This window comes from Myiozetetes cayanensis, unplaced genomic scaffold (assembly GCF_022539395.1).
Source record: "Myiozetetes cayanensis isolate MyiCay16 unplaced genomic scaffold, myiCay2020 scf5-8, whole genome shotgun sequence".
Lineage (NCBI taxonomy): Eukaryota > Metazoa > Chordata > Aves > Passeriformes > Tyrannidae > Myiozetetes > Myiozetetes cayanensis.
The window spans coordinates 32,206,440-32,231,840 of NW_026087742.1; the positions used below are offsets into that span (position 1 = coordinate 32,206,440).

The following is a 25,401-nucleotide window of genomic DNA, read 5'->3' on the forward strand; positions in this document are numbered from 1 at the left end:
CAGGGATCCCGCCCTGGGAGGGGACCCCGCCCCCCGGGCCCCTCAGCGCTGGGGGGGCGGCGCGTGTCGCGGGGCGGGGCGCCGGGCGGTCACGTGAGGCGGGAGAGGCCCGGCCAGGCCCGAGGAGGACCTCGGCCGCCGCCATTTTCCTGCGGCGCCCAGTGCGTGTCCCTGTCCCCGGCCGGGCGGGCGCGCAGGGGGAGGGGACGGCGGCCGGGGGAGGGGGGCGGGAGGAGGAGGAGGAGGAGGGGTCCCTGCTCGGGTGACAGGTCCGTCCCTGAGGGCGGAGCGGGGGCCGCCTGCGGCACGGCGGGGTGAGGAGCCCGCGCAGCTCCGTCCCTCCGGCGACTCCTCCCGTCCCGGCCCCTGAGGAGGGAGCGGAGCCGCGCTCGGTTCCAGCGCCGCCAGCGAACCCGCCATGTCCGGCCAAAGCCTCACCGACCGCATCACGGCGGCGCAGCACAGCGTGACCGGCTCGGCCGTCTCCAAGACCGTGTGCAAGGCCACGACCCACGAGGTCATGGGCCCCAAGAAGAAGCACCTGGACTGTGAGTACCGGGCGGGGGCGGCGGCTCGGGGGCTTTCTCCGCCGAGGAGCGAGGCTGTCCGGCCTGTCCCGGGGTCCCGCTGCGGGGCTGCCGCCCTTCCCACCGGCCTCGTGGGGACGGGGAGCCTCCTGGGGCGGAGGAGCTCTGTGTTCCAGCATCGGGCTTTCCCGGAGCGCGGGGGGGTAGGATCGGGGACGTGGCGATGGAGAGAGGCTGTTCAGTGTATCTGCTCTCCATAAGGGGCCTTGCTGGATCTTCCACTATGCACAGGGCCCTGGACAGTGTGAGCTTCTGAAGGACAGGAGTTGCCCCATACCCCTTTCTTGGGAAGCGAGAACCACGGAGGCCACGCAGAGGAATGGGCTGCAATTTCCTTACTAATTGATCTTATTTGTGTCTTGCTAGGGGCAGCACTCCCCCACTCTCAAGAGGAGGTGCAGGAGTTTCAGGAAGGAATAGCTGTTCAGTGATTTTAATTCTTTTCCAGGTAGTCTACTAGGAAAAAAAAAAATCATCTCTATCAATCACGTAACTCTTCCATATAGGAAAATATGTGAAATGAATGCTTGAGGGGCAGATCTCTCTCAGTAAGGATGTTCTTCTAGTTCTTCTTTCTAGTCTGTCTCATTCACTTGGGAAGATGGATCTAAGAGGACTTCTGTAGAACTTCAGTACCTAAACTTAACATCCCATACAGGGATGGGCCATTTTTCAGCTTCTATTAAAAATAGGTTGAAGGTGGGAAGGCCTAAAAGGTTTTCTATCAACTCCGATCCACCCAGGTGATTATGAAGAGAATGATAAGCACTAAAGTTCACATTAGTGTATCTTCCACTAAGCTGTAAGGTCATAGGACTGAGGAAGTTCTTGGCTTGAATACCTGATTATCTTGCATCTGTTTATTCTAGGCCTTTTAAGGACACCCCCCCCTGCTTCACTTCCCCCAATATATCACAAAAGATACTGGATAGATATGTGTGTCTATGCCTTCTATATGTGTGCTTTCTCCTTTCCTCCCACCCACATCTGTGAGGAGAAGGTTGAGTCTTCATGCATCTTGAATTTGTGCCTTCTGAATCGCTCTGTATCCAAATGAGAAGACCAGATGACAGTACTAGGATTAATTGTGCTGTAGTTCTTTCTTCTTTCTACCAAAATGTATCTGTATTAAAGGTTTAAGAAGTGCTTGTTTTGCAAGTACCAGAGAGGGATGTGATCAGTTTTTTAGGGTAGCTCCAGAACAGCTGCCTCTGTTTAGTTCTGGTATTCCCTCATCCATTTAATCTCTTGCCTGAAGATGGTAGTAACTGAGTGACTTTGTTATTTTTGGTCAGCCAGGGGTGTTAGAACACTGAGGAAATTTGGGCACAAAGAAGGTGGAGAAAACACCTTGTCATATGGTTTATGTATGAAATTGTGATGTTACTGGATTTCACACAGCAGAACTGAGGCTTTCTGGAAAACAAACTTTGTCAGGTTTAGCCTGTAATAGTGCTAAAAGTACAGTTTCAGTAATAAGGAGTTTAGGAGCTGAATTATTTCATGCCATAAGCTTTATGAAAAAGAACATCAATCTGGCCAGAAAACTGCTCTGCAGATTGGGGTGGAGGGGTGTGTAAGAGGGTGGTGTTCTGAGCAGGGCTACTAGGGGACATCCTAATTGAGACCTCCAGGCTGCTGCTGCAGAAGGATGCCTGGACTTCCTTAGAAAGCTGTCTGGTAGTTGCTGGATGAGAAGACCATTTCTGTGTCTCCTTTTTCTACTCTAGATATTCACAAGTTCTAATTTCTGCCTCTCTCTGAGAATTCTTTTATCAGAGCAAAGCAAACTTTTTTTTTTTTAATTAGTTTTACTACTAGTCTTTTTTTTAGCAGTTAAAATAGATCATGAGTAGATAAGTTTTATATGCTTCCCCTAATATGTTTGTTAGGAGTCTGTGTTCCTGGCATCAGGAAATGACACATGGTCTTGTGTTTTGAACGTTTTCTTTTTTCATACCCTTTATGGTTATATGTTTAAAATAAATTTTTTTTGCCCAGGCTGTGACTCAAGCCCACCTCTGAATTATTTGTACATATCTCACTTTTACAACAAACAGTTTAACCAGGTGAGTCCTTTGAACTGACATCTCACTGTGAATGACAGTTAATATACCAGTCTTCATAGGCAGCATGTTACTTAAATATTTTCCTTATTATTGCTTATTGTGACAATACAGTTAAAACTTACTTCGTTGTGTCCTGTGTGAGTGGATAAGCTGAGTTTTCCTATACTGTCCTGTAATGAAGTCTTAGTTCCGTAGCATTCTCTGTGATCATGATAGCTTATTGTTAATATGGTCTCTGTATTTCTTGTACAGAACTCAAGATCTCTGACTGTCCTGTTACTGAAATTCTTTCTTCATTAAGATTGGGCTGTCATGAACACTTTTAAGTAGCTCAGCCTCATGTTAACTCATATGAATGAGGGGAAAGCCAGCAGAGGTACTCATGCACGTGATTATTCCTATCCTTATTTATCTTGCTCCTCACTGTGTATGGAGAGCCAAAACTGAAGTGTTCGCTATTCTAGGTTCATGTATTCCCTGTGTATTTCCCTCAGTGACAGTTACCATAATAATCAACAAAGGTAAAAAGGCATTCTTTTCTTAGCCAGTAATGGTTAAAATATAATTACTTCAAAGAGTTCTCTTTCTCTCCCATTACAAAGCTTAGTTGCTTGTTTGGTTTGAGGGAGAAAGAATTTTAATTTTCACGTTGACTTATGATAGGTAAAAACATCATCTTGAGGTTGTATACTTGAACTCACAATGTATTTTTTTTGTCCTGTTTTGAAAGTCCAGTCCTTCGGCTGGGATAAGGATGCTGTTTGGTAATCTAGGTGCTGCTTTTGTAATGGTGGATTCCTTGTTTTACAGAAATCAGATGGGTTTAATAGTCTTGGAACCCTGAAAGTATAGTTCATGAAATCTCTTTTACGGAAAACCCAGTTTCACTAGGACTTTGTCCTAATTTTCACACCTCTCTGAGCAGTGAGAGCTCTAAACTGGTTTGTGGGTTTAACCTTGCATGCTGAGATTTATACAACCCTTTCTTTCAAGTTGGCTTTTTGTCGCCATGTTGAGCGCTGTATAGCGATGCTAAGAACAAGGACTTTAGTTTGTTTGAATATAAATGGCGCTGGAAAACTTGTTTCCAAGTTTCACTCCTTTTTTACGTGATTATGATGAGGAGGTGTTCTTGTGTGTGTATGTGTGGTGGATAATCATAATTAGGAATACGTGAAGATACCTAGTTAATGCCAAATAGATTTCACTAGGTTGCTTCAGTGAAACTGCTGTAGCAGTGATAGCTCAGCAGCATAAAAGTGTTTGTGTGCGTGTGCATTTTGTGGAGTGTACTTAAAACGGATTTGTTGTGATACACACTTGGGGTTGGGTTCTTTATTGAGTACAGCATAGTGACCCTATCTTCTGGTAGCTAATGGAGTATTGCTCTTTAGAGGAGAATGTGGATGGATGGCTTGGAAGGAAGTTGTGATGCTGTAATTATCCATTCTTAACAGGAAATCTCTATAATTATGCCAGAGTGTAACTTCCTTGACTTCTTATTGTGAAGGAAAATGTGTATTTTTAAGGAAGACAGTAAAGCAGAACCTTGCCCTGTGTTGGGTAGATGTCTGTGAGAAGCTGTGTAAGTGAAAGTAAACTTAAGGGAGCTTGTTGGGAACTTATTTCCCAAGTCCCTAGTGTCAGCTGTTTTGACTTTGTCTAGAGGCTATTTACTAGCACAGATAAAAGTCCAGCTAAAGATTTGCTTCGTGTCTGTTCTGGTGACAGCTTCTGTTTCAGAATGGGATGGTATGAAGAGGGTAACTTGTAAAACTGAGGGATAAAGATCATTGCTTTTCCCTGTATCACCCAAGAGATTTGTAAAAAAGCTGGGAAAACCAGCGTCTTCAGTGTTCTCTTCCCTTTACATGCAGAAGTGTAACTGAGTTGTTTCAGTGATGTGGTGAATTAACTCCTGGTGTCTGTGGATACTTCTGTGTTCTCCAGTAGAAACAGATTACCCATGTTCCTTTTATGGTACTGTAGTACTTCAAGAAATTCATATTTTGTCTCTGGTTTTGGCAGAATTACCTGAAGTTTCTTGTGGCTTTGCTTCCCATTTTATAGTTGACTTCAAATTTCTGGAGGCAGCCCATTGTTATTTTTGCTTAGAAATGTTCTGTGTAACTGTAATTATTTCAAATACAGATAATTGCATTATTACGACTTTCTTTTGAAGTACTAATTTTTCTTTCTGAGTTCTTCTGTGATTCCTTCATCATTTCTTCTTTAGCCAACTTTTTTCTTTCTTTTCATTAGAATTCCTTTGGAATATTTGTTTGTGCCTTTTAGTAGTATGAGCACTATCATACTCTTCTACTCTGCCAGAGGGCCAATTTTCTACCACAGCTGCTCATTTGCAGAAAGAATAGCCATTTAGTTGTGCAGCTGTTGTTTTATTTTACTTAGCCTGAAGCAATATTCTACTTTGGATGAAGTAAGAGGCAGGAGCTAAGGAGGAAAAGCTGTAGGACACCTGCAATCAGCTTACTGTGAATCTCCATACTGCCATTATTTCCCATAAGCTGTGACTATTCAGGTGTAATGTAACTTTGGGCTGTAGCTCTAGTGGTGGGGTGTTTTTTATTTATTTTCATTCTTTTTTTTTTTTTTTAAGTGATGCAGTCATCTCTTCTAAAAGTGACGCCTGGGAGAGGCATTCTTTTGCAGTTCAGCTTGTGACCTAATGATCTATTTGAGTCTTCAGTTTCTAATCCTAAAGTCAGTTTTTGATTTGTAGATGTGAAACTTTTAAGTTGTTCCTAATGACTTGGCTCACAAAGTAACGCTAGTTTGCATCATAATACAAAAGAGATGACTTATCCAACATGGAATTTAAAGCTTCCCGTTTTTGCTTTGTATATGTTGCCTCATGTGAAGTGCATCATCTGTTGATGATGGTAGAATTCTGGGAAGGTTCACTTGTAAAATGTTACTGGCATCATGCTCCCCCTGGAAAATGCAACATGTTTTCTGAAGCAGAGACACCTTGTGTATTTGAAAGGTTAATTTTTTAAACAGCCTTCTTAAGTTTAAATTTCTGAATACCTTTAAATATTTTCAGTCTAAACATCTCAAACATTAATTGATACTTTAAAAATAGCACACTGGTTTACTACTGGTAGGATATGTGCACTCTTATTTTCTGTAAACTGTTAAGTAGCTGTTCCTCAAGCATGTTAGAAGAAATCAGGTAAGTATTGTAAATGACTTGTTTATAAAATCTTGAAGTCCTGTAGTGGAACAATTATTAAACATTTCCAGATAGTTTGTAATACAAGTTTAAAGCAATAATATCAAGTATGTGTTCTTACTTTTGAGTATTTTAGCAAACTCTTCTCCTGCAAACTTTGCTTTGTGTTGAAAAACTGGGGTTTTTGGGGGTTTTAGTGTGATGTTTTGGGTTTGGTTTTTTTGTTTTGTTTTGTTCTTTTGTCCATGAGTATGTGAATTTAACCATTTAAATTTCCTGCTGGTTGAGATCTTAGCTCTGGGAGTAGTTGTAATTTGGAGCTTAATGTTACCTTGCAAAGATTTAGGTGGAAGAGAGATTTTATCACTGATGATGTATGCACCCAATTAGAAGTAACCAGGAAGTAACTGGCAAAAAAATATGCAATCAAGTGGAAAAAGGCTTTTGTTGTATAAAACTGTTGGGTTTGATGTTTTCCTTGCTCTTGTAGCAGTTCTCTCTACTATGAATTAAGATCGTGAAGGGGCGGAGTTACTCTTAGTAACTCTGTATCCTTATAAACTCAGAGGAAGAAGAAATACAGTTGTAGGTTGTATTTTTACCCCTAGGTTTATATCAGAGCTTTCTTAATTAGCTGGTAGTTTCTAAATGTAAAAATAGTATTAGTAAGTTCAGAGCTAATGTGTGGCGCTCTCAAGTCGGCTAACGGTAAATCCAAGTTATGAGTAATATATGACAAATCGGGTATAGGGATTTGAGAAATTAGAGAACTAAGCTGTATTTAACTGTGTGAGAATAACTTAATGAAGTTAAGCATTTCATGCAGATTTAGCAAATGCGCTGGATTTTCTGAGTGTGACTAAACATCTCCTGCGCTGTTTTGCTAAAGGAGCTTTGTTAAAGTAATGCTTATCTGGATAATTTGCAATATTATACAAGGATAAACTAAGCTTTTATAAGTTTTACCTCCAAACAGAATGTGTAAAATAACAAGATCTACACCAAAATTTAACTTGGGTGTGGTAATTCATAGAATGAAGCATAAGGGAATTTACTGGAGTGAACAGTGGTGACTTAAAGGGAAATCCAGAGATTCTAGTTCATGTCATGACATAAGTAGTCTAAAATAAAATAAGAAAGAAACCCCAAACCACAAGTTTTGTATTCATTCTGAGCTCTTCTACATAATTTCATTCAGACCTATGGTAACTTACTGAGGAGAAGTTCTTGACATCAACCCCTTTTTCCTTTTCTCCTGAAAACCACTTTTGAAGTCTTCACTTAATGTCCTTTATTGCTTCCTCCCAAGCAAGTCCTTCAGTCACAACATCCGTATGCTGTAGCAGCAGGGCCGTTCTGGGAGGAGTGATTAGTTTGCTGATGTGGGAAGTGAGAAGTTTGCACGGGTTGAAACTGCTCCTATTTCACATATTTACTCTAAGTATGGTACTTGCAGTAGCTTGTAGCTCAGCTATTCCACTTGCTTGGCTGTGTGTTATGACATCAACAAAGTATCTCTATTGTTTGTAACCTTTGTAGATTTTTTAATAGCTAATACGTTTTAAAGCACAAATTGTGAATCCTTAATAAAACTATTTCCTAGTAAAATATTTAGTGTATAAAAAAGTTTTCTGTATTAATAAGTTGTAAAAAGGATATTCTTTTATCCATTTGAAAAAAGGTTATAATGAGATTCATATCATTCCTTAATTACTTCTGTTCAAAAAATCCCTAAACCCCATCAAACCCAAACCAACCCAGTGGGATTCATCTGCATGGCATAAGTTTCTGAAGTTACAATAGTAAACTGGATTTCCAGACCTGGAGTTGGTTTCATACAAAGTTTTAAACTAAGCTCAGGCTACAAACAGAAGTAAACGTGTTTTAAATACCTGTTTTATTAAAAAAAAAAAAAAAAAACCAACAAAAAACAACCCCACAACTATTTGCCTTTAATCTGTCTGTAAATCCACTCAGAGCAGTTCTGGTTGTCTGTGACTTGCTACTCTGTCTGCCAGATGAGAAGGTTGAATGTTTTGACTATGAAAAAGTAGAAATCTTCATGTTCTTTGGCATTCTTAAGGGTTGCTTGTAACTTGTTTTGCTGTTGGTAGTGTTTAGTTTCTTGTGGGGTGGATGCTGAGCTGTAAAATGACATGGCAGTGTTTCTGTACCTGTCTTCTACCATTCAAATGTGTGCTTTTTGTATTGGGTTTAGTTAGGTAGTGTGTCCCTCTCTTCCCATATGTTCAGAAGTCACAGGGTCATTTCACCTACATTTGTTTGCAGTTGTACTGGTTTATTTGGCTCTGCTCTTGCTGACAAATGGGTCAATATTTAGTTGGAAATGGGGTCACACTTGAATTTGATTTATCCCCTTTCCCCTCCTCCCTGCCCAATATGACCATAATAGTTTCAGCCATCATTGCAACCTATTTCAAACTTTGACTTTTTCTGATCCATAATTCTGTGTATTCTGGATCCGACCTTATTTTTTATGTGAAGTGTTGAAAGTTGTTTAAACTATTGTGGTGGTGAAGCCTCCATACAGAGAATGGTGTCATTTGATTTGATTTAATTCTGTCCCTTTTTCTATTTACCAAAAACCACTGGTGTTCAAAATTCAGCATGTATACTGTTATAAAGAGATTAAAAATAACTTTAATTAAAAATCAGTCTGTTAGGAATATCTACTTGATTATATATTGCAGCTACATACATATATACTGCTGTAGTTCACAAAGCAGTTTTTCATTTCTGGATTGATGCAAAGCTGGCTTCGTTAAGTCCTGCTTACTCATGACATACCTTCATTCTTTTCTTCTGTCTTAAAAGGGGCACTTAAGTTTAATATTTACGTAAATGGTTACATCACTTTGTAAGTTTTAGAGGTGAAAGTCAGTTAATTTACTTGCTCTTTATTCATCATGAACCACAACTAGCACTGTTCAAATCATAGTTGCAGGTAAATAAGAAAAAGGTCTTTTTGAACAATATACTTGTGTTCTTTTTTCTCTTGACAAGCCAAGTTTGTTTACTCTGTAGAAATATACTGAAATCCTTAGGTAGATTTTAATTTTTAATTAATTCTCAGGATGACAGTCCATGTCAGTGCTTTCATTGATATGTTCTCGTTAGATTATTTTTATTAAAATGACTGAATTTGGATTTATTATCCTTTAAATCAGTTTTTCTGTTATATGCTAATAACTTATCTTAAATTCATTAGGGGTTATTTCTCCCCACAGTGCTTGCATTTCAGCCATGAATGTCACAGTGTAGCACTCCAGAATAAAATTTAGAATATCAAAAATACACATGAAGTAGATTTTAATCGTATGAATGAAAAAAGAATCAGTGGAAACTAAATATGACCACCTCTGCATTATGGGCTGTAGTTATTTATAATAAGGATATGTGATGCATAGTAAGTCGCCACATTTGATTAGATGTTGAATGGAAAAGCTCAGGATGCACAACTCCTACCTGTAAGCTGTGACATGCAGGGACTAGCACACTGTGTTGGGCTTTGAGGAAAACGGTGGTCTGGACACAGGCTTCTATTTTTAGGTTCTTGATAGTTAATAAGGAGCTAGCCCGAATTGTCTTCCAGACCTGTTCAACTGAAATGCTTTGCCGCAATCATTTAGCCTGTCAAATGTAATTAAAGCTCAAACATAAGTCAATTTCTGAGTAGGTTACTCTGCATTAAAAATCTGGCATACGTGAAGTTTGTTTCAGTGCTGAATCTGGTGTGCAAGTGGATGGAAATCCAAAGAACATTTTGTGTTAGTTCTCAAATACTAGGGAACAGCTCAGTTAGTTTAACCTCTGATACTTGGGATTTCATTGTTATGAATATGAAATGAATGCATTTCCAGGGGCTGATTTTCTCTTTTGTTTTGTTGGATTTTTTTATTTTGCTTTTTGTTTACACACCGTTTTTGAGGAGACTTTCTTCATATTTAATGATCTGTAAGTAAAATACAGTGTGCTGGAGGAGATGCTTTTGTCCTTATTTTAAACTGTAATGAGGAGTCTTAGCGGACAGGAATGTGGTCTTGGTATATAGTAGGGCTGACACAAGATGTCTTAACACCTAGTTTTACTACAGCTTCATATTCTTTTTAGCTCCCTGAAGTTTTAACCAGTGAACAAACCTTACTTTGAAGCAAATTAAATAACTATTTTTTGTCTTTTTTGAGCTTTTATTCTGAAACAGTTTCATTTTAAGGATATAATCTGGCTGAAGGTATTTTTCTTTTTACTGAAGACTGAAAGGCAGATGTTATTTACTTCTGTTCTTGGCTTTAGTTTATCTTAGAGGCTATTTGTGATAGGGACATGTCTTTGTGCATGGTAAATAGAGAAATTCCTGTCTGAAAGCTGTGGATACTGAGAAGTTCTTTCTGTGTATAATTTCTCTTACCCATCCAGTTTCAAACTTAGGAGTTTGAACTCCAAGTTTGCTCTGAAACTTTGAAACTTGATAACTTATGAAGTGCTCTAAAACTGGGGGATGAAGGAAAGAGCTGATCTGGATTTATGAAACTCAGACATAACAGTCTTGCTATAAGAGGATGGGTTCTCCTTTGTAAGGTCCTTGGCTGTAGCTATTGAAAATCAGTAATGGTTAGTGCATGATGCTGGAAAAATTCAGCTTCACTTTCACCCTCCATGTTAAATGAATATCATTTCTGCTCCATCCTAACCTCTATCACAGTATATTTTAAAATTATTACTCTGAGCAGCTCTGATGTGGGCTGTGAGGGATGGTTTTGTTGTGCCATTGTATAAAGGTGCTGTTCAAATGTGCATTTAAGATGTAATTGGATGAGCCAGAGTGAGTTTTGTTTGGTCAGAGAGCTCCAAATATCTCATGGGAGATGTTAGTCTAAATTGAAGAAGGAAGTAAAAGCTAAATTAGGCAGGCATTTCCAACATTTCTATTAATAGAATGGAAGAATTTAGCTGTACTTTTGCTTGACTGCCTTCCTTCATGAGAGAACTGCACACTTACAGTACATGAGTGTCAGTCGGAACAGTTTTGTGGTAAAACCTGTGCTTTGATGGAGTAGAGAAGTAATTTTTTTTTAGCTCTGGTGCTTTGCTTTATCCAGTTTTCTAACAGTTCATGTCAAAATCTGAACCAGTATTAGCCAAAAGAAAAGGTATGAAAGTGGCTGTCAGCGACAAATCTCCTTTAATGAGTTCACCTACTTTAAGTGCAAAGAGTGAAATAGATGGTATGGAATTGATGGAGCTTTTACTAAAATGGCTGCAAGAAGTGCTCTAAATCCATGTTTCTTGAACTCTTATAGTTGCTTAAGAAATCATAGTTCAGAAAGTAGTGACATTTTTTTAGCCCAAATGACAGAATTTTGCATGTCACCAAATAGGTTGGCATGGAAGGAGCAGCTCCATGGTTTTTTGTTACGCTTCTTTCTCCTATTCCCAATGGGGAAAAAATGTAGCTTAATCCCACTTAGGAGCAGACAGAAGTCATATACAAATGTCTGGTGTGCAGACTATTATTTTGGATTTTCACTATAGAGAAAGATAAATCTCAGACACATTTTGCAAAATTGTGTGTTCAGACTGTTTTATATGACACTGTGGAGTACAAAATTTGGCCTATTTGATCTCTGAGATGTTACCTCAGGTACCTAACTGTGTAAACCTTTGCTATTCTGTGTGTTGTTCTGCTGGTCACTTTGTAGGAGAAGGTTGGTGTTGGATTTTCACTGAACAAAATATTCGAAGTTTGAGGATATGCTGCTTTGCACATTTAGATAATTTGTCAATTTTTTTTTCCCCTGTAAGAAAATGCACTGTATGATATAATAGGCAAATATTTTAAATTGCTTTCTCCTTGGTCTGTTAACTGAGATATTTGGTAAGGAAATCTTTGCAGCAACCTTTGGGCAAGAGTTTTTAGTTTACAGTACTGAGGATTACTAGTTTGGGATTGACCAGCTTCTTTTATAGAAACTACAAGGAAAAAAAATATTCCTTAGCAAAGCTCCTTCATGAAATCTGTGTTTTGTCACTTATTAGCAGCATGATTTTTTAACTTGCATTATTTTCTCATCTTTTTAGCTTTTTCCAGTTTTGTAGGGCTACTTATTGTTTATAAACCATTAAATCAGAGCTACAGTTTTAATTTGGACCTGTTAAACTCTGTTTAGTCAGCTATAACAGTAAGTGATCATCTGACAGGACACTACTGGATGTATTTCCTGGGAGATCAGTGGAAAAGTAAGATACACAGGTTATCCATACAAAATAGGAAATATTGCACAACTGGATTGTAGCATGAGGTGTTTATCCATAGTAAGAATGTGGGCTAAAGCCTATCATCTAAGGTGATTTTCTCCAGTGTGTGAGCATTGTGCTATTTATAAGGAAAAGCATATAGCACTATCTTGTAATAAATAGCACTATTTAAAAAAACCTCAACTAAATAATATGGGCTTCCTTCTATTTCTTATATACTGGGAAATGTACCACTTGCAGTAAGTTTACGTATTGTGCTTGTGATACTTCCTATATTAAAATGAAACCAAATTACTTGGTCATTTTTGCATCTTTATGATGGTGGAAGAGCATTATGTAGTAATCATACCATTTTATAGTATATCTTAAGCTTCCTTTGTGTTAGGTGCAAAAGTTTGCCAGATTTTTCCCCTTTATTACGTTAATTTTGCTACTCTGTGTAATTACATGAAAAGCAATTGGTTTCTAACCAATATACTGTAAGGGGAGAAGGACCTGTAGTAGATGCTGCTGCACCATTAGAATCTCTTGACAGTACAGCTGTTTCCTACAATATACTAGTGTGAACTTGTGGCAAGAAGAAGTGTATTTCCACAAAATTGTATGTCTGGTTTATTTTTTTGTTTTGTTTGGGTGGGTTTTTTTTGTTGTGGTTTTTTTTTTTTTCCCTTTACTGTAGGTGAAGCTGTAGAGGGTGATATCTACCAAGAAATATGTTCTACCATGCATTTCAATATTTTTATGGTTAAATTGAATTTATTGTCCTATATAATTTCCGATTTGCTGAGGACGCCAGAACACTTAGTGTATTGCCGGCCTTATGCAGTCTGGGAGGCTGCATAGTAGAAGATTCACTTTGCCATGAGTGCTTTCTGGAAACTGGAAAAACTCTGATATAGAGAAGGTCATTATCAGACTGGGAAACTTTGCTGCAAGGAGGTGGGTGTAACACACGTTCATCGACAGTTTCAGCATTGATGGAGATAGGCAAATACAGAGGCATAACTCCTTTAACTTAAATACATGCTTCCTGACAACTCCCAAAGGCATTCAGGAAAAATGTGCTATTCTTGCTCTAAGTGAGATTCTGTTCAGAAAGAAATTTAATTCCCAAAGTCTTATTTTAAAATGGGAGAGAAGAACAGACATTCCAAACAGAGTGAGTAAGACTTCTGAGCTACTGAAATGAGACAAGTATATTGAAGTAGGAAAGATCAGATGGTTTTGGTTTTTTCTTATCTTTGGTTTTGTCTGTTAAACTGTCTAATTAAAGATGCAGCACTGCTGTTCAAAGGGAAAATAACGTGAATTACATGTGTGTGATTAGTTCTAAAATTACAAAGGTCTTGAATTTTTTGGCTTGAGAATCTGTTCAGTGAGATGTGGTGGCAGGAGGTCAGACTGGTGTTAATGGTAGGTGGTGGTTTCAGTTTCACTATGCTGGAGAGTGGTGGTACATCACTACTACAAAATTACTTCTGGTGTGTATTTTAGAGTAAAGGAATGCAGAAGCTAAACATCTAAGAAATACCTAAATTACACTTGTGTGAATGCTTTGTATATTTAGAAGATACGTATATTTAGATTTAGAAACTGTGCTGGAAGTGTTAACTGACAAAATGTGCTGTGCTTGGAAGTCGGGCATATTTTCTCCGTTTGCTGTTCTGTAATGCAGGATCAAGGCAGCCACAGGTGTCGGAAGGTGGCACGGGATGAGAGAGGTGGAGTTGTTCAGCATGGAGATGTGAAGGCTTCAGGAAGACCTATTGCAGCATTCCAGTACCTGGAGGGGGATTATAAAAAGGAGGGAGAGGAAGTTTTTATACAGGCAGATACTGACAGGACAAGGGGGAATGGCTTTAAACTGGCAGAGGGCAGGTTTAGGTTGGATATTAGGAAGAAACTCTCTACTCAGAGGATGGTGAAGCACTGCAACACCTTGCCCGGAGAGATTGTGGATCCCTTCAAGTGTTCGAGGCTAGGTTTGATGAGGCTTTGAGCAGCCTGATCATGAATGGCATCCCTGCCCATAGTGGGGGTGTTGGAACGAGATGATCTTTAAGGTCCCTTCCAACCTAAACCATTCTATGGTTCTATGATAGGTACTTTGCCCACCTGGGGGTGTACTTTCTAACAGGTGCAATCTGAATACCAGTGAGCCAGGTGAGGTGAAGTTAAGATCAGGAGTTCCTGGCAGGATTGAGGAGGTTAAATAGTGAAATGAACCCTAGTTACAGTAAAGGCTCACCTTGAAAAAATAAGTCGTCTTGCTGCAAAACTACAGTAGAGTTGAGTTCATTGAGGATCTTTTTTCTGTGGTGTCTGCTGTTAACAAAATGGTTTCTTTGTTCCAGTAGGCTGGGCTGCAATAATTTTACTCTACCACTGCTAGCAAGCTGCCAGGTAAGAGCACTTTTAGTACTTTGCGTGAGTCTGGGAGGTATTCCAGAGCAATCTGCAAGGACTGATTGCATACTATTGGTAGTACAATAGCAGCTTGTACATGTGTTTCACAAGTCTTAGTTTTAAACACACGTCCATCAGCACAACTTGTTTTTTCTTGCATGGAGGTGTAATAGCTGTAGAATATTTACAGATTAAGTTTCTTTGGAGCAGAAGGAAAAGGGCTTTAAGTGCATACTATAACCAAAAATATACAGTATGCAAGGGCACTATTTACAGTATGCTTGAGCACTGTTTCTGTCAGGGAGGAAGGTAGAGAACAGCATGGTAACATATTCAATGTATCTGTGGTGATGAAGAGACCAATGTCTTTGGCATCACATACTGATCTCTCAGTTATCTATAAACAATGGTATATGCCTTCACTACGCACCTTAAGGTGAAATCATAGGATAAACTTGCATGTATGCAGACTGTTCCCTTGAAATAGCTTCGTGTTTTCAGTAGGAGATGAAAGCAATGTTAAAGCTATACAATTTTCAAAGTAATTAGTCTTCATCAAAATAAAAAATGTTCTACCTAATGCAGTTCATTGTGCTTCCATCCATCCATGTGTGACTATTCACACTATAAATATTATAGGGGATGCTTAAGTATTCATTATAATATTTAATATAGTAATTTAATATTATACTATATTATTTTTTAAAATATTGAACCCATGGCTGTCATTCAGAACCAAAGCCTGCCTGACCATATGTCCTAATATATTCTTAAAAAGCAGTACTTACACAGAAACCTTAAGGGTTCTGCTTTCTAGCTCATCAGAATCTGAAACAGTGGATGCATCCTCAAGTGTTTGCAGTTATGAACTCTGAAAATACTGACTTATTGTTGAAAAAAACTATTCATAAATTTATTCATAAATGCATTGAAATTAGCATATGATCAGTAAGAAAGAATATTGTTTTCTCCCTGGTTCAAATAGGGCAGTGGGTTAAATACTCAGATTGAATGTACAGCTTATGCAAGAATTGTCATGTTGGTTGTCTGATACAGACATTTTTCATCTTGTAATCAAGAGTCTTTATGATTTATAGGCTCATTATTAAGCATGTTCTTAAAGATAGGATCAAGGCTCTAAGTTTACAGATACTTTTCAGTGGGAATAATGTGCTACCGTAAGTGTGGGAGCTAATGCTTATTTTGGATTAGATTTCACGATAAAATGCTTTTAAAGGGTAGTGTAGAAATAGAATGTAGTGCAAGTGTTCAGTAGTTTTAGTAAGTCTTGCCTATTTTTCAGTATTAGGGAACTTGAAGCAGTAGTTGATTTGTTCTGTTTTGAGGAAGAACTTAATCTTTTCTTAAGAGTGGGTGGTAGCTGGAAAATTAGTCTTCAGAAAGATACCTAATATATTTAAAATACTTTTACACTGATTAATGTTTTAACAAGATAGTTCCCTCCTGTTATAACAACTGATGGGTACATGTAAAAACCATGTTTTTTTGGCATGTTTTTAATTCATGAGTCTTGAACTTAATAGAGCATAAGAGTGCTGCTTCAATATAGACTGCATACATCACTTTGGCCACAACTAGAGGATATTTAAAGTGGAGACTCTGCCCATATCTGGTTCTGATGATGCTTTTCATTAATCATTGGTATGCTGGTATACACCATGTGTCAACATACAATAGCATTATGCCGGGAATGTTTGCAGCTGCTCTTCAGACCAAGATTAGAAAACAAAGTTACCCTGATAAATTGGAGCAGTGTTCTGTGATTGCTTGCAAGTGCAGAGTTCTGAATGTGTAAGGACGGTGTAAAACTTGAGTATAAAAGGATTATCTGAAAGTCCAGGAGCAGTGCAAGGGGCTTTGGCTCATTTAATTTTCATTATAAACCATCAGTGTGAGAATGCAGGAAAGACTGGCATCCATCCATATGTCTGTGTAAGAATGTATTATGGGACAGAAAGTTGTATCCATTATCCAGCTGGGACACTGTATTTAAATATGTATATATGAATTAGTGAAACTGTAGAGAATTCAGAGGAGATCACTGGAATTAAGAAGACTGAAAAGTTAGGAAACATTGAAAGAAAAATATTTCTTTCATTGAGAAAGAAAATAGTGGTTTTTCCATTGTTTTGAAGTTTTTTTTTTATGGAGACAATTCAGACTCCACTGAGAAGGACAAGAGGAAGTTTGTTTTTTAATCTGCACCAGAACATCAGACTTTTGGGATATAAGTCTGAGGAAACTTGGAATTATGGAGAGGCACAGTAACCACTGAAGGCCAATGCATACATCTTTGGGGAACAGAGGATGACTGTAGTTGGACGGTTGAGTAACATAATTGCTCATTATTGCCGAAAGTGGGAGGACTTCTTCACTTCTTTTTCCTCTCATTCTTCTTACTTTTGCATGTCATCATCTCGTCTTGTGGTGGCTTTTGCCAGTTTTTGTCTTCTGAGAGCCATCTTTTATCTTGTAGGATAATGAAAAAACTGTGCAGGGTTATGTCACCCCATGTGTCATCCCCATTATCCCATCTACCACCACTTAAGTTAGGTTTTATTGTGTGGTTTTCTTCTTTTCAGAGAAATTAATGTTTCTGAGAAGTACACCAGCGCTGACAAAACTTAAGTAATAGAAATGTGTGACTTAGCAGGTGGAGACAGGAATGAGACCACCCTGTTTTGTGTCATGAAAACATATCCTGTGAGTTATGTATCTCAGGAATTGGTGTTGGTCTAAAAAAACCTCTTGTGATGTGCTCAACTTTCTCCAACATCTGTTTGAATTAAGCTATGGTTTGTGTTCAGTTTGAAGAGTAGAAATGTGGGGTAGTGAAGGAATGAGTTACCTTGTAGCAATAGCCACACCAGCCAGGCTTATTAGTGCCGAGTCTGTTGTGTTGTGACCTTAGTAGCCTTTTCCTTATGTAAAAAAGGAGAGGAAAGAACATAACACTGAACAAAACTACTTGTCGCTGATACTGGTTGCACATTTGGATGTCTTTAAAAACTCATTCCTCAGAGCTCCACAGGCTCCACAGCCTGTGTATTCCGTCAAGAACCTGCAGTAGTTGAGTGGAGTTTATATGATGTCCAAAGGTTCTGACCAACATGAATTATTTTGTAAGTTGGTGATCCTAAGTATATATAACTAATTTTATTTATTCTGCTACGTTGATCTGGCAGTTCAGGTTATTTTCTTATGTTGAATTTAACAGAATCAACTTCTCTTTTTTTGAAAGAGTAAAATGGTGATTCTTTGTAGGATGAACACAACAGCTTAAAGTTGTCAGTTTTTTGGAAGGATAAATGTATCTGATTGGATGAGCAGATAAGAATAAGGATTATGGTGTTGGTATATTCAGTTTCTAAACTGCTCAAGCTTGTTTATGTGCTGTCATGGTACACTGAATGTTTGTCTAAGTGTGGTTGTAACTGTTCCTGGATTAATGAGTCAAACCTAGTTGAAATTAGAATGTTGTGTTTACAATCTGTGGCTGGAGCTGTTGAGGCAATATTTAGCTGTATTTTAATGTTAGTCTTTAAAGTGTTTTGAGGGTACTCAGCAAGTTTAAAGGGAAATATTGTTCAGGTCTGTCAAGTGTTGCCATAGGAGAAAAATGTAGAGTTAAGAGATACCTGAGGCATTAATGCTGAGTTCACAGGGTTACTGGTAGAGACTTAAAGTGATTTCTAAGAATTGCAATTAGAAATAGCAGTTTTAAATAAAATGACACGATAGTGTTATTTGAATTGGAAGAAAAAGGCAAGATGCAGCTTGGTGAAATGAAAATAAAAATCGTTGGCTGTGGAACAAGTTATTCAGTGTTGTAATAAATCTTTCTGCATTTTTTTAATGCTGCTTATCTGATATATATTAAATTAAATCACAGTTCTTTTTAAATATGGAAAACTGAGAATAAAATGGGTCTTCTCAGATTTGTTTAATTTTCATAAATTGTTTCCTGAGTCAGTGTATCTAGCTGTTAAAGTGCTGTTATATGCAGAGGAAGAATCTTCAACTGAAATTTTTATTTTAGACATGTGTGGTCCAGATTTTTGTCCACCCTCTCAAGGGGACTTGGGTGAAGCCACTGGAAAATCTTATATAGTAAAGTATTTTGGTACAAGTGGGTTGTTCAGAAGAGAAACAAAACTAAATTTAGAGCAAATAGTGGTTTTAGCATATTTTATTTTAAACTGCAAATACAGTTATTTTCTATTAATTAAAAAAATACTTAAGTATTCACTCAGTTTTCAAATATATGCTTGTTATATAATATTCCTCTAGCAGGTTAAATGCCCTTTAGTGAGTGGCTCAGACTGAAACTTAACATCGCTCTTCCCTTGCTCGATCACTCCAGTATGTCATTTGGGGTTTCTCTGTTTTGGCACAAGCTTAACTTTTAATTACCAAATATATCTCTTTGAGGAAGAAATAAATCTCAAAAATTTGACCATTTTACCTGCTTGCATTAATATTCAGAACTGTTTTGAGGGTGATTTTTAGACAAATAGTTTGGTTCTATAATGAAAATTATTTATTTACATCCAGGAACTTTCCGGTTCTATTTCCCATATTTAAATAAGGACATCACCTATGGAGGAGGTGGGAAATTATTTAAAAATTTACCATATGTTTGCATTAAGTTATCGGATTTTAAAATGTGACTTGGAATGTGTAGAATCAGATTTGAATGTGTCAGGGTTTGCAGTTTTCAGAACTGTTAATATGTAGAAGTAGATTTTAATTATAGATTTTACAGACAACCTTTATCTTTTGTTCTTATTTTAGTATTTCTGATTTCTTATTTTATAACTGGACTTCCATGGCACAGTTAAATCCTTTTACTGTTTCAATAATAAAGAACAATGTCTGTTAAATGTTCTAGAAATGTTTCAAGAAGTTTTACTAGAGTAAAACTGGTATGCATTTGTGAAGTCATTTCAAGTTTTGTTCCTAGTTTTTGTAACTGGATAAAATTAGAGTGAACTCTTCATAATCATTGTAACAAGGTGAGTAGAAAAAATCATCTCCATAATCCAAAATACTTGTCATCAGCAGCCAGTTGACAAACTCTTCTCCTTGATCCTTTATGTTGAACATTTGAAAACAGGGGACTATCTTGGCTTGCCAATTATTCAGGGAAGGAAGATAACCTGTTATGGATATTTGAAGAAAGTAATACAACTAGAAAAATATCTAATATACAGAGGTTAGATGTTTCTAATATTTTACGTTATGTTTCACACAAACCACTCAAGTTAAAAAAACCCTCTGTTTCAGTAAATAACAGAATAAAAACTGACCATGGGAAACTGCTGCTGCTAAGTTCAGTTTGTCCTTAATTTAAGATCTGCTGACAAATATTGCATTAGTGTAACTGGATTGTGTTTGTTTCTTTGTTTTTTCCTCAATAACCCCTATTCCATAACTTCTTCTACATCCTCCTGGAAAGGAAAGATGTGACATGTGTGCTTTCCCCGGAACCTGTGACAGGACTATTTAAAATCAAAATGGGCATATAGCTCATGAGCTGTTTGAGCCTGGGGAAGCAGGAGGAATGTTTATCTTAAACTCATAAAATTTGTTTAGAAATAGTAAAAGTAAATTCAACTTCACACTACCATTAGTACTTGCTTGTATTCCTAACAGAAAACTGAAGGAATTTTTTGTCTAGTGGCTGACTTCCTGATGGCATAAAACCAATCATTTTTCAGATCATTAACCAATTTGACGCAAACTTGCTGATTTCTGATCTTTGAAATTTTCCACCAAATTCCTAAAGTCGCCAGTGTCAGTTTCTGCTACATTGTGTGTCACCACATGGGAATGGTCACATCACTGCTGACTTCCTCACCTGCTCCTTGGTAATGTTTTAGCTGTTTAACAGATGTTTATATTCAGGATTTGCATTTTGATTGATTGCTGAACAAATGAGGGAGCAGCTCTTTTCCAGTGACGAAATACTTGTGTAGAACATCTAGTATTTAATATAAGAAAATGAGACCCTAGCATGGAGGAAAGTGGTATAACTTGAAAATGATGATATGAATTGAAATCTAGAGAACCGGAGAATGGAATTGAACTTGAGTATTAGCATTGTGGGTAACTGTGTCTTCTTTATTAGCATTTTATTGTTGTTTCAGCATTTGGGTTAAGTCAAGACACCAACATTTTTCCCACTATTTTTTCACAGCGTTGATAAAATGAAAGTGTTATGCCTTGTGGAGAAACTGGTCCCCTAGATTAAAGCAACATAATCCTATATCAGTAGCTTTTTAAAACTTCTACTCATATGTGAAAATTGTTTTGTATGGCCTTAGGTGAAAGGGGAATTGATCGTAAGGACATGCACGCTTTTGAGCAGAATTGTCTTAATTGTCTTAACACACTGCCGTGTGTTCCACTCTTATGATTAGCCATAACTGTTCCCTAATGTGAGTGGAGTGTCACTCACTGGCATGTTACCTCTTTAGTTTGAAAGGTGATCCATATACTAAATTGTGTTCTACTCCTCTCTGTGGACATAAGACATATAAATATTCATTCATGCAAGAAATGTTTTATATTTCCTTCTGGTTTAAAAACAAAACCAAAACACTGTTAAAAAACACTTTACTATGTGTTTTAACTTGAGTTATAAAATTTACTAATTGAGCAAATGTGATCTGATGCATATTGGCTTATACTTTGGATCCACCAATAGGTATAGAAATTCTAATATTATTTAGCTTCCAGTCAAGAAAAGTTGAAGTGTTAAGGCAAGTAAGAGCTTCCAGACAACTTCGTAGTTTGTTGGGTAACTTGAATTCTCTGGGCATGCTTGAACTTCTGATAGTTTGTATTTTAGAGCATTTAGATTCTGACTATTCTGGGAGAATATAGTATTGAAAATTTTTTGTGGAAGTTTTAATTTGTGTGTGGTTGTGTATGCATCCTTTTATCATTGTGTTTTCCTTATCTGGCTGTTGAGTTTATCTGAAACAAAGCAGCATATGCTATCTGAAAAGTGATTCAGAATGGCCTTTAAGCTTTGGCAATACCTTGGGGTAGGGCAGAGATACGTAACATGCACATCTGCCCAAAGGTAATGATAGAGAGAAATTAGCTATTTATTTAGTTTATTAAGGTGGTACTTGAATAATCTTAAAAAATAAATCTAAGAACTATTCATATATAGGACTTGTTACTGGGTATAGCTGTGCAAATGTGTGTTTGTGGAAGATCACAGAATAAATTAGAGACTCTCATTGGACCTGGAGCCAAGTGTGTGCATATTCTGAATATATAAGCTCAGGCTGTTACATGTGGTTTACTTGATTAATCATCCATAATATCTTTTGTATGTTGATTTTGTGTTGGCTTGGGAAAAATGGAGTATTTGTTTAATGTGTTGAAGGTAGACATGCCTGTCTTTAATCATGCCTTGTGCTTCTAATGTTGGCTAGTTGGAAGTTAAACTCTATACTAAGGCAAACTTTGAACACCTGTTGTTGTTCAGAAGGCTGTTTCCATACTGAGTCTTGTAGTGAGTTGCAATGCTGCCTTTGTGATGCCAATTTGTGTGACCCACAGGTGGATGTCAAACCCAGGCTTGACTCTTTAAAGAAGCAGTTTTGGGGGACACTGAGTTTTTTCAGTGGTAGGACCTCTAGCAGGGCACAGGAAACACAGACACACCGTCCAAGCCAAGTGGCTCACACATTGGATACTGCAGTGGGGAAACTACATCCTTTAAACAGGAGCAGTAGGAAACTGGTCTGCTTGTCTTGTTGAGCTCTTTTAGTGCTGCTTTTTAATACTTCTTAAAAAATAAATAAATTTGGCTAACTCTTACTGTGAAAACTTAGTGAGTTTCTGGCAGACCTGTGACTTATCATCTAGCTGTAGTTAGTCTGAATATTGTATGCAAACTGCTTCCCAGGATAGCAGGACTTTTTTCCTAATTGTTTGAGAGTCGATCTCATAAAACTGCAATATACCCATACATGTGTGCATGAAGAGCTGTGAAGGTTTTTTTGGTCCTGTTTTATACCAAATTTTAGCCAGTCTGGAAGAACTTCTATTTATTGTCACACTTTTGCTTAATTTTTTTGTCATTCGCACTGGGGCAATGAGCTCCTTCATTGGAAATGTTACTTGGAGATGCTGTTCCATACATCACTCACTCTGCTGTGGCTTCCCAACTTAGGGAGGCATGATGTATTCTACAGTATTTTTGTTCCCAAGTAATTTCCACAGAAGTGTTTAAAAAACTTATTTTGCAGCAGTTTTTCCTGGGCAAGCTCAGCTGCTGAATCTTGCAACAGAATCATCTAATTTTTTAAAATCATTTTAGTGAACATGAATTCAGATTCAGTGAGATGTAGAAAATGGGCAGGTTTTTTGTGAGGGGTTGAAAGAATTTCATCTGTAGCTGAGGGAATATGTAAATAAAGAATTAGCTAAGTGGGATGTCTTTTACATTACTTTTATGTTTTTAGGGATTTTTGTGTTGGTTTTTGTTTGTTTGTTTTGTTTTTACTGAAAAATATGATGTGTTTAACAGTTGGCACTATCTGCCTACTTGTGTTTGCTGATCAATATTTTCAATCACCTGCTTACTGAAATGATACTTTCTCATTATATATATTTTAAAAAATTGGAACAGCTATCAGCAACTTGAAGGATATAACAAGGTATTTGCTCACTCTAGATGGCATCTGTGATGAAAAATGGATTGAAAAGCAATAGCTACCAAGATGGATACCAATATCTGTCACAGTTGCTTGACCTATTTTGGAGTAGCTAGGCATGTAGGGCACACTTTCTGACCTGGAAGATCTGATTCTTGTAAATATTTTCAGGTTGATACTTATGAATAGAAACATTATTCAAAATGAGAGATACAGGTAAACCATTGGAAATAATGGGATACTGTACAGGAAGTGTGTAATTCCAGTTTATGTTCAGCCTACTTGTCAAGTTACAGCAAGTGATCCAGTCTGAAACTGTATCTGAAACAAAAACTGTTACAAAAGCTATTTTCATCCCAGTTCTTTATAATCTTAGTGGGAAATAACGTGAGTGAGATTTTGGGAAAAGAAATCATTAAAAAATTGTTCAGGATGCCTTGTGGTTCTTTTTTGTGCGGAAGAAGACCAGTCTTTCATAGCTTTGTCTTAGCTGGTTGCCTGGTGCAAAAAGAGGTTCTGCACAAGGAGTTGGGTCACAGGCACGTGCTGAAAGCATACGCGTCCTCTGGGGTAATTTGGGGCAGACGCCTTTGATGCTTTATTATCCAGCCTGGCTGCCTCGTGTTTGCCATGGGTCAAGACTCATGATCGTTTACGGCGTTGTCTAATCCACATCTACATTCCTAGTGTGGAGTAGATGCAGTACTTGACACCATAGCCTTGTAGTAACTACTTTGTGTAGATGATTGCAGCTTGTTTTTTGAGTATGGATCTTTAGTCTTGCTCTACTTTTAATGTACTTTTTACCTTTATACTTCTTTCACCTAGTGAAATTGTGTACCAATTCACTGACTACCAATTCTGTAAAGCAATGGATCATTTGGTTCTTTCCTATAAGAGAGGCTGAACAATTGAAAAGTTATAGATGTTTTTGTTGGGAGTACAGATATATTATTTTTCAAAGCCTGAGTGTTATACAGTATTTTAATATGTTTTGTAGTAGTTAACTTGAAAAGATTTAGGCAATACACTTGCTTTGGTACAAGGTTCAATCCTCCTTCACTCCTATGACAAGATGATCAAAGAAATGGACATCGCACTTTTACCAAGGGTTATTTTTGTTTGCCTGATTATTTTTTGTTTTGCTTTTGTTTTTGTTCTTTTCTAAGGTGAAAGCTGTTCCCCTTAGTGCTGTACCCTTTGGTTATGTATCTGCCTGTGGTGCTGTTCATAGCAGTACCCAGTAACTGGCACTATTGATATGTTGCTCTGGGGCCCTTAGGTTTCAAAACACGTAGTTAGTACTTTCATAGGTGGGTGTGAGATGAGTTGTGTTAAATGTAGGATGCGAAAATAACTTCATATTTGTTCCTTTCCTTTAATGAAGGGTGTCTGTGCAAATAGGATAAATAGGCAGAAACGCAGTATTATGACAGTGCAGCCGTGTGGGATGCAGGGTACTGTCTTCTGCTGTGTCTGTACTATGCTGCTTATGCTATAGTTGGCACAAAAATTGCTGATCTAATTTGGGATTACTTGTGCAAATATTTCTTTACCTATTTAGCATTGCTTATGCAAATACTTCCAGAAGAAGCTTTGAGATGTAACTTTTCTGAGATGTATATGATGTAGGTATTTTGGGGTATTAAGACATATCAGATTATTGAACACCTATGTTGTTCAACCTGTACTTTGTAGAGAAGGAAACTTCATGTTTTACTAAACTTAGTTTGTAGTGTCTGTGGTATTGTAATGAGTCCTTCCCTTCTTTGCATTTGCAAATTTACTTCCTTCCATTCAAGGCTAGGCTTGCTTGGGTGCTTCTCTTCTTGCCTATCTTCTCTCCCAGTTGGTTACTAGTTCAGTTCGGTGAAGGATGATTTTCTACTGGGTTTCAGGGCCTGTTTCCTTTTACACACTGCAACAGATACCAAAACATGATTTGAAAGTTCATTGGCACTTCAGAAAACATTTCTCCCAGCACAAAATACCATCTACAATGGATATTTATTTGGGGTGTTTGGCACTTTTTTTTTTTTTTTTTTTTTTTTTTTTTTTTTGGTCATTGTTGACCTGTTGGCAAATGTTGCTTTAAGAATAGAAGTTCTCACTTTCTAATATGCCAGAATGTATGACTTGACATCCAGTGCTGTGTACACCTTTGTGTT

At 37.7% G+C, this 25,401-nt stretch overlaps 1 protein-coding gene across 9 annotated transcripts in view; it reads left to right on the forward strand.

Annotated features, from left to right (window-relative positions):
• The first annotated feature begins 253 nt into the window (after window positions 1–253).
• The window catches only part of PICALM (phosphatidylinositol binding clathrin assembly protein), a 67,030-nt gene continuing 41,882 nt past the window's right edge, over window positions 254–25,401 (forward strand). For 3 of the 9 annotated variants that reach the window (XM_050332311.1, XM_050332312.1, XM_050332315.1), the window contains exon 1: window positions 254–548. In XM_050332311.1, coding sequence (XP_050188268.1) covers window positions 419–548 — 130 coding nt within the window. In that variant the 5' untranslated portion in view covers window positions 254–418. The remainder of the gene's footprint in view (window positions 549–25,401) is intronic. The other 6 variants (XM_050332313.1, XM_050332314.1, XM_050332317.1 and 3 more) reach the window with 4 other exon arrangements.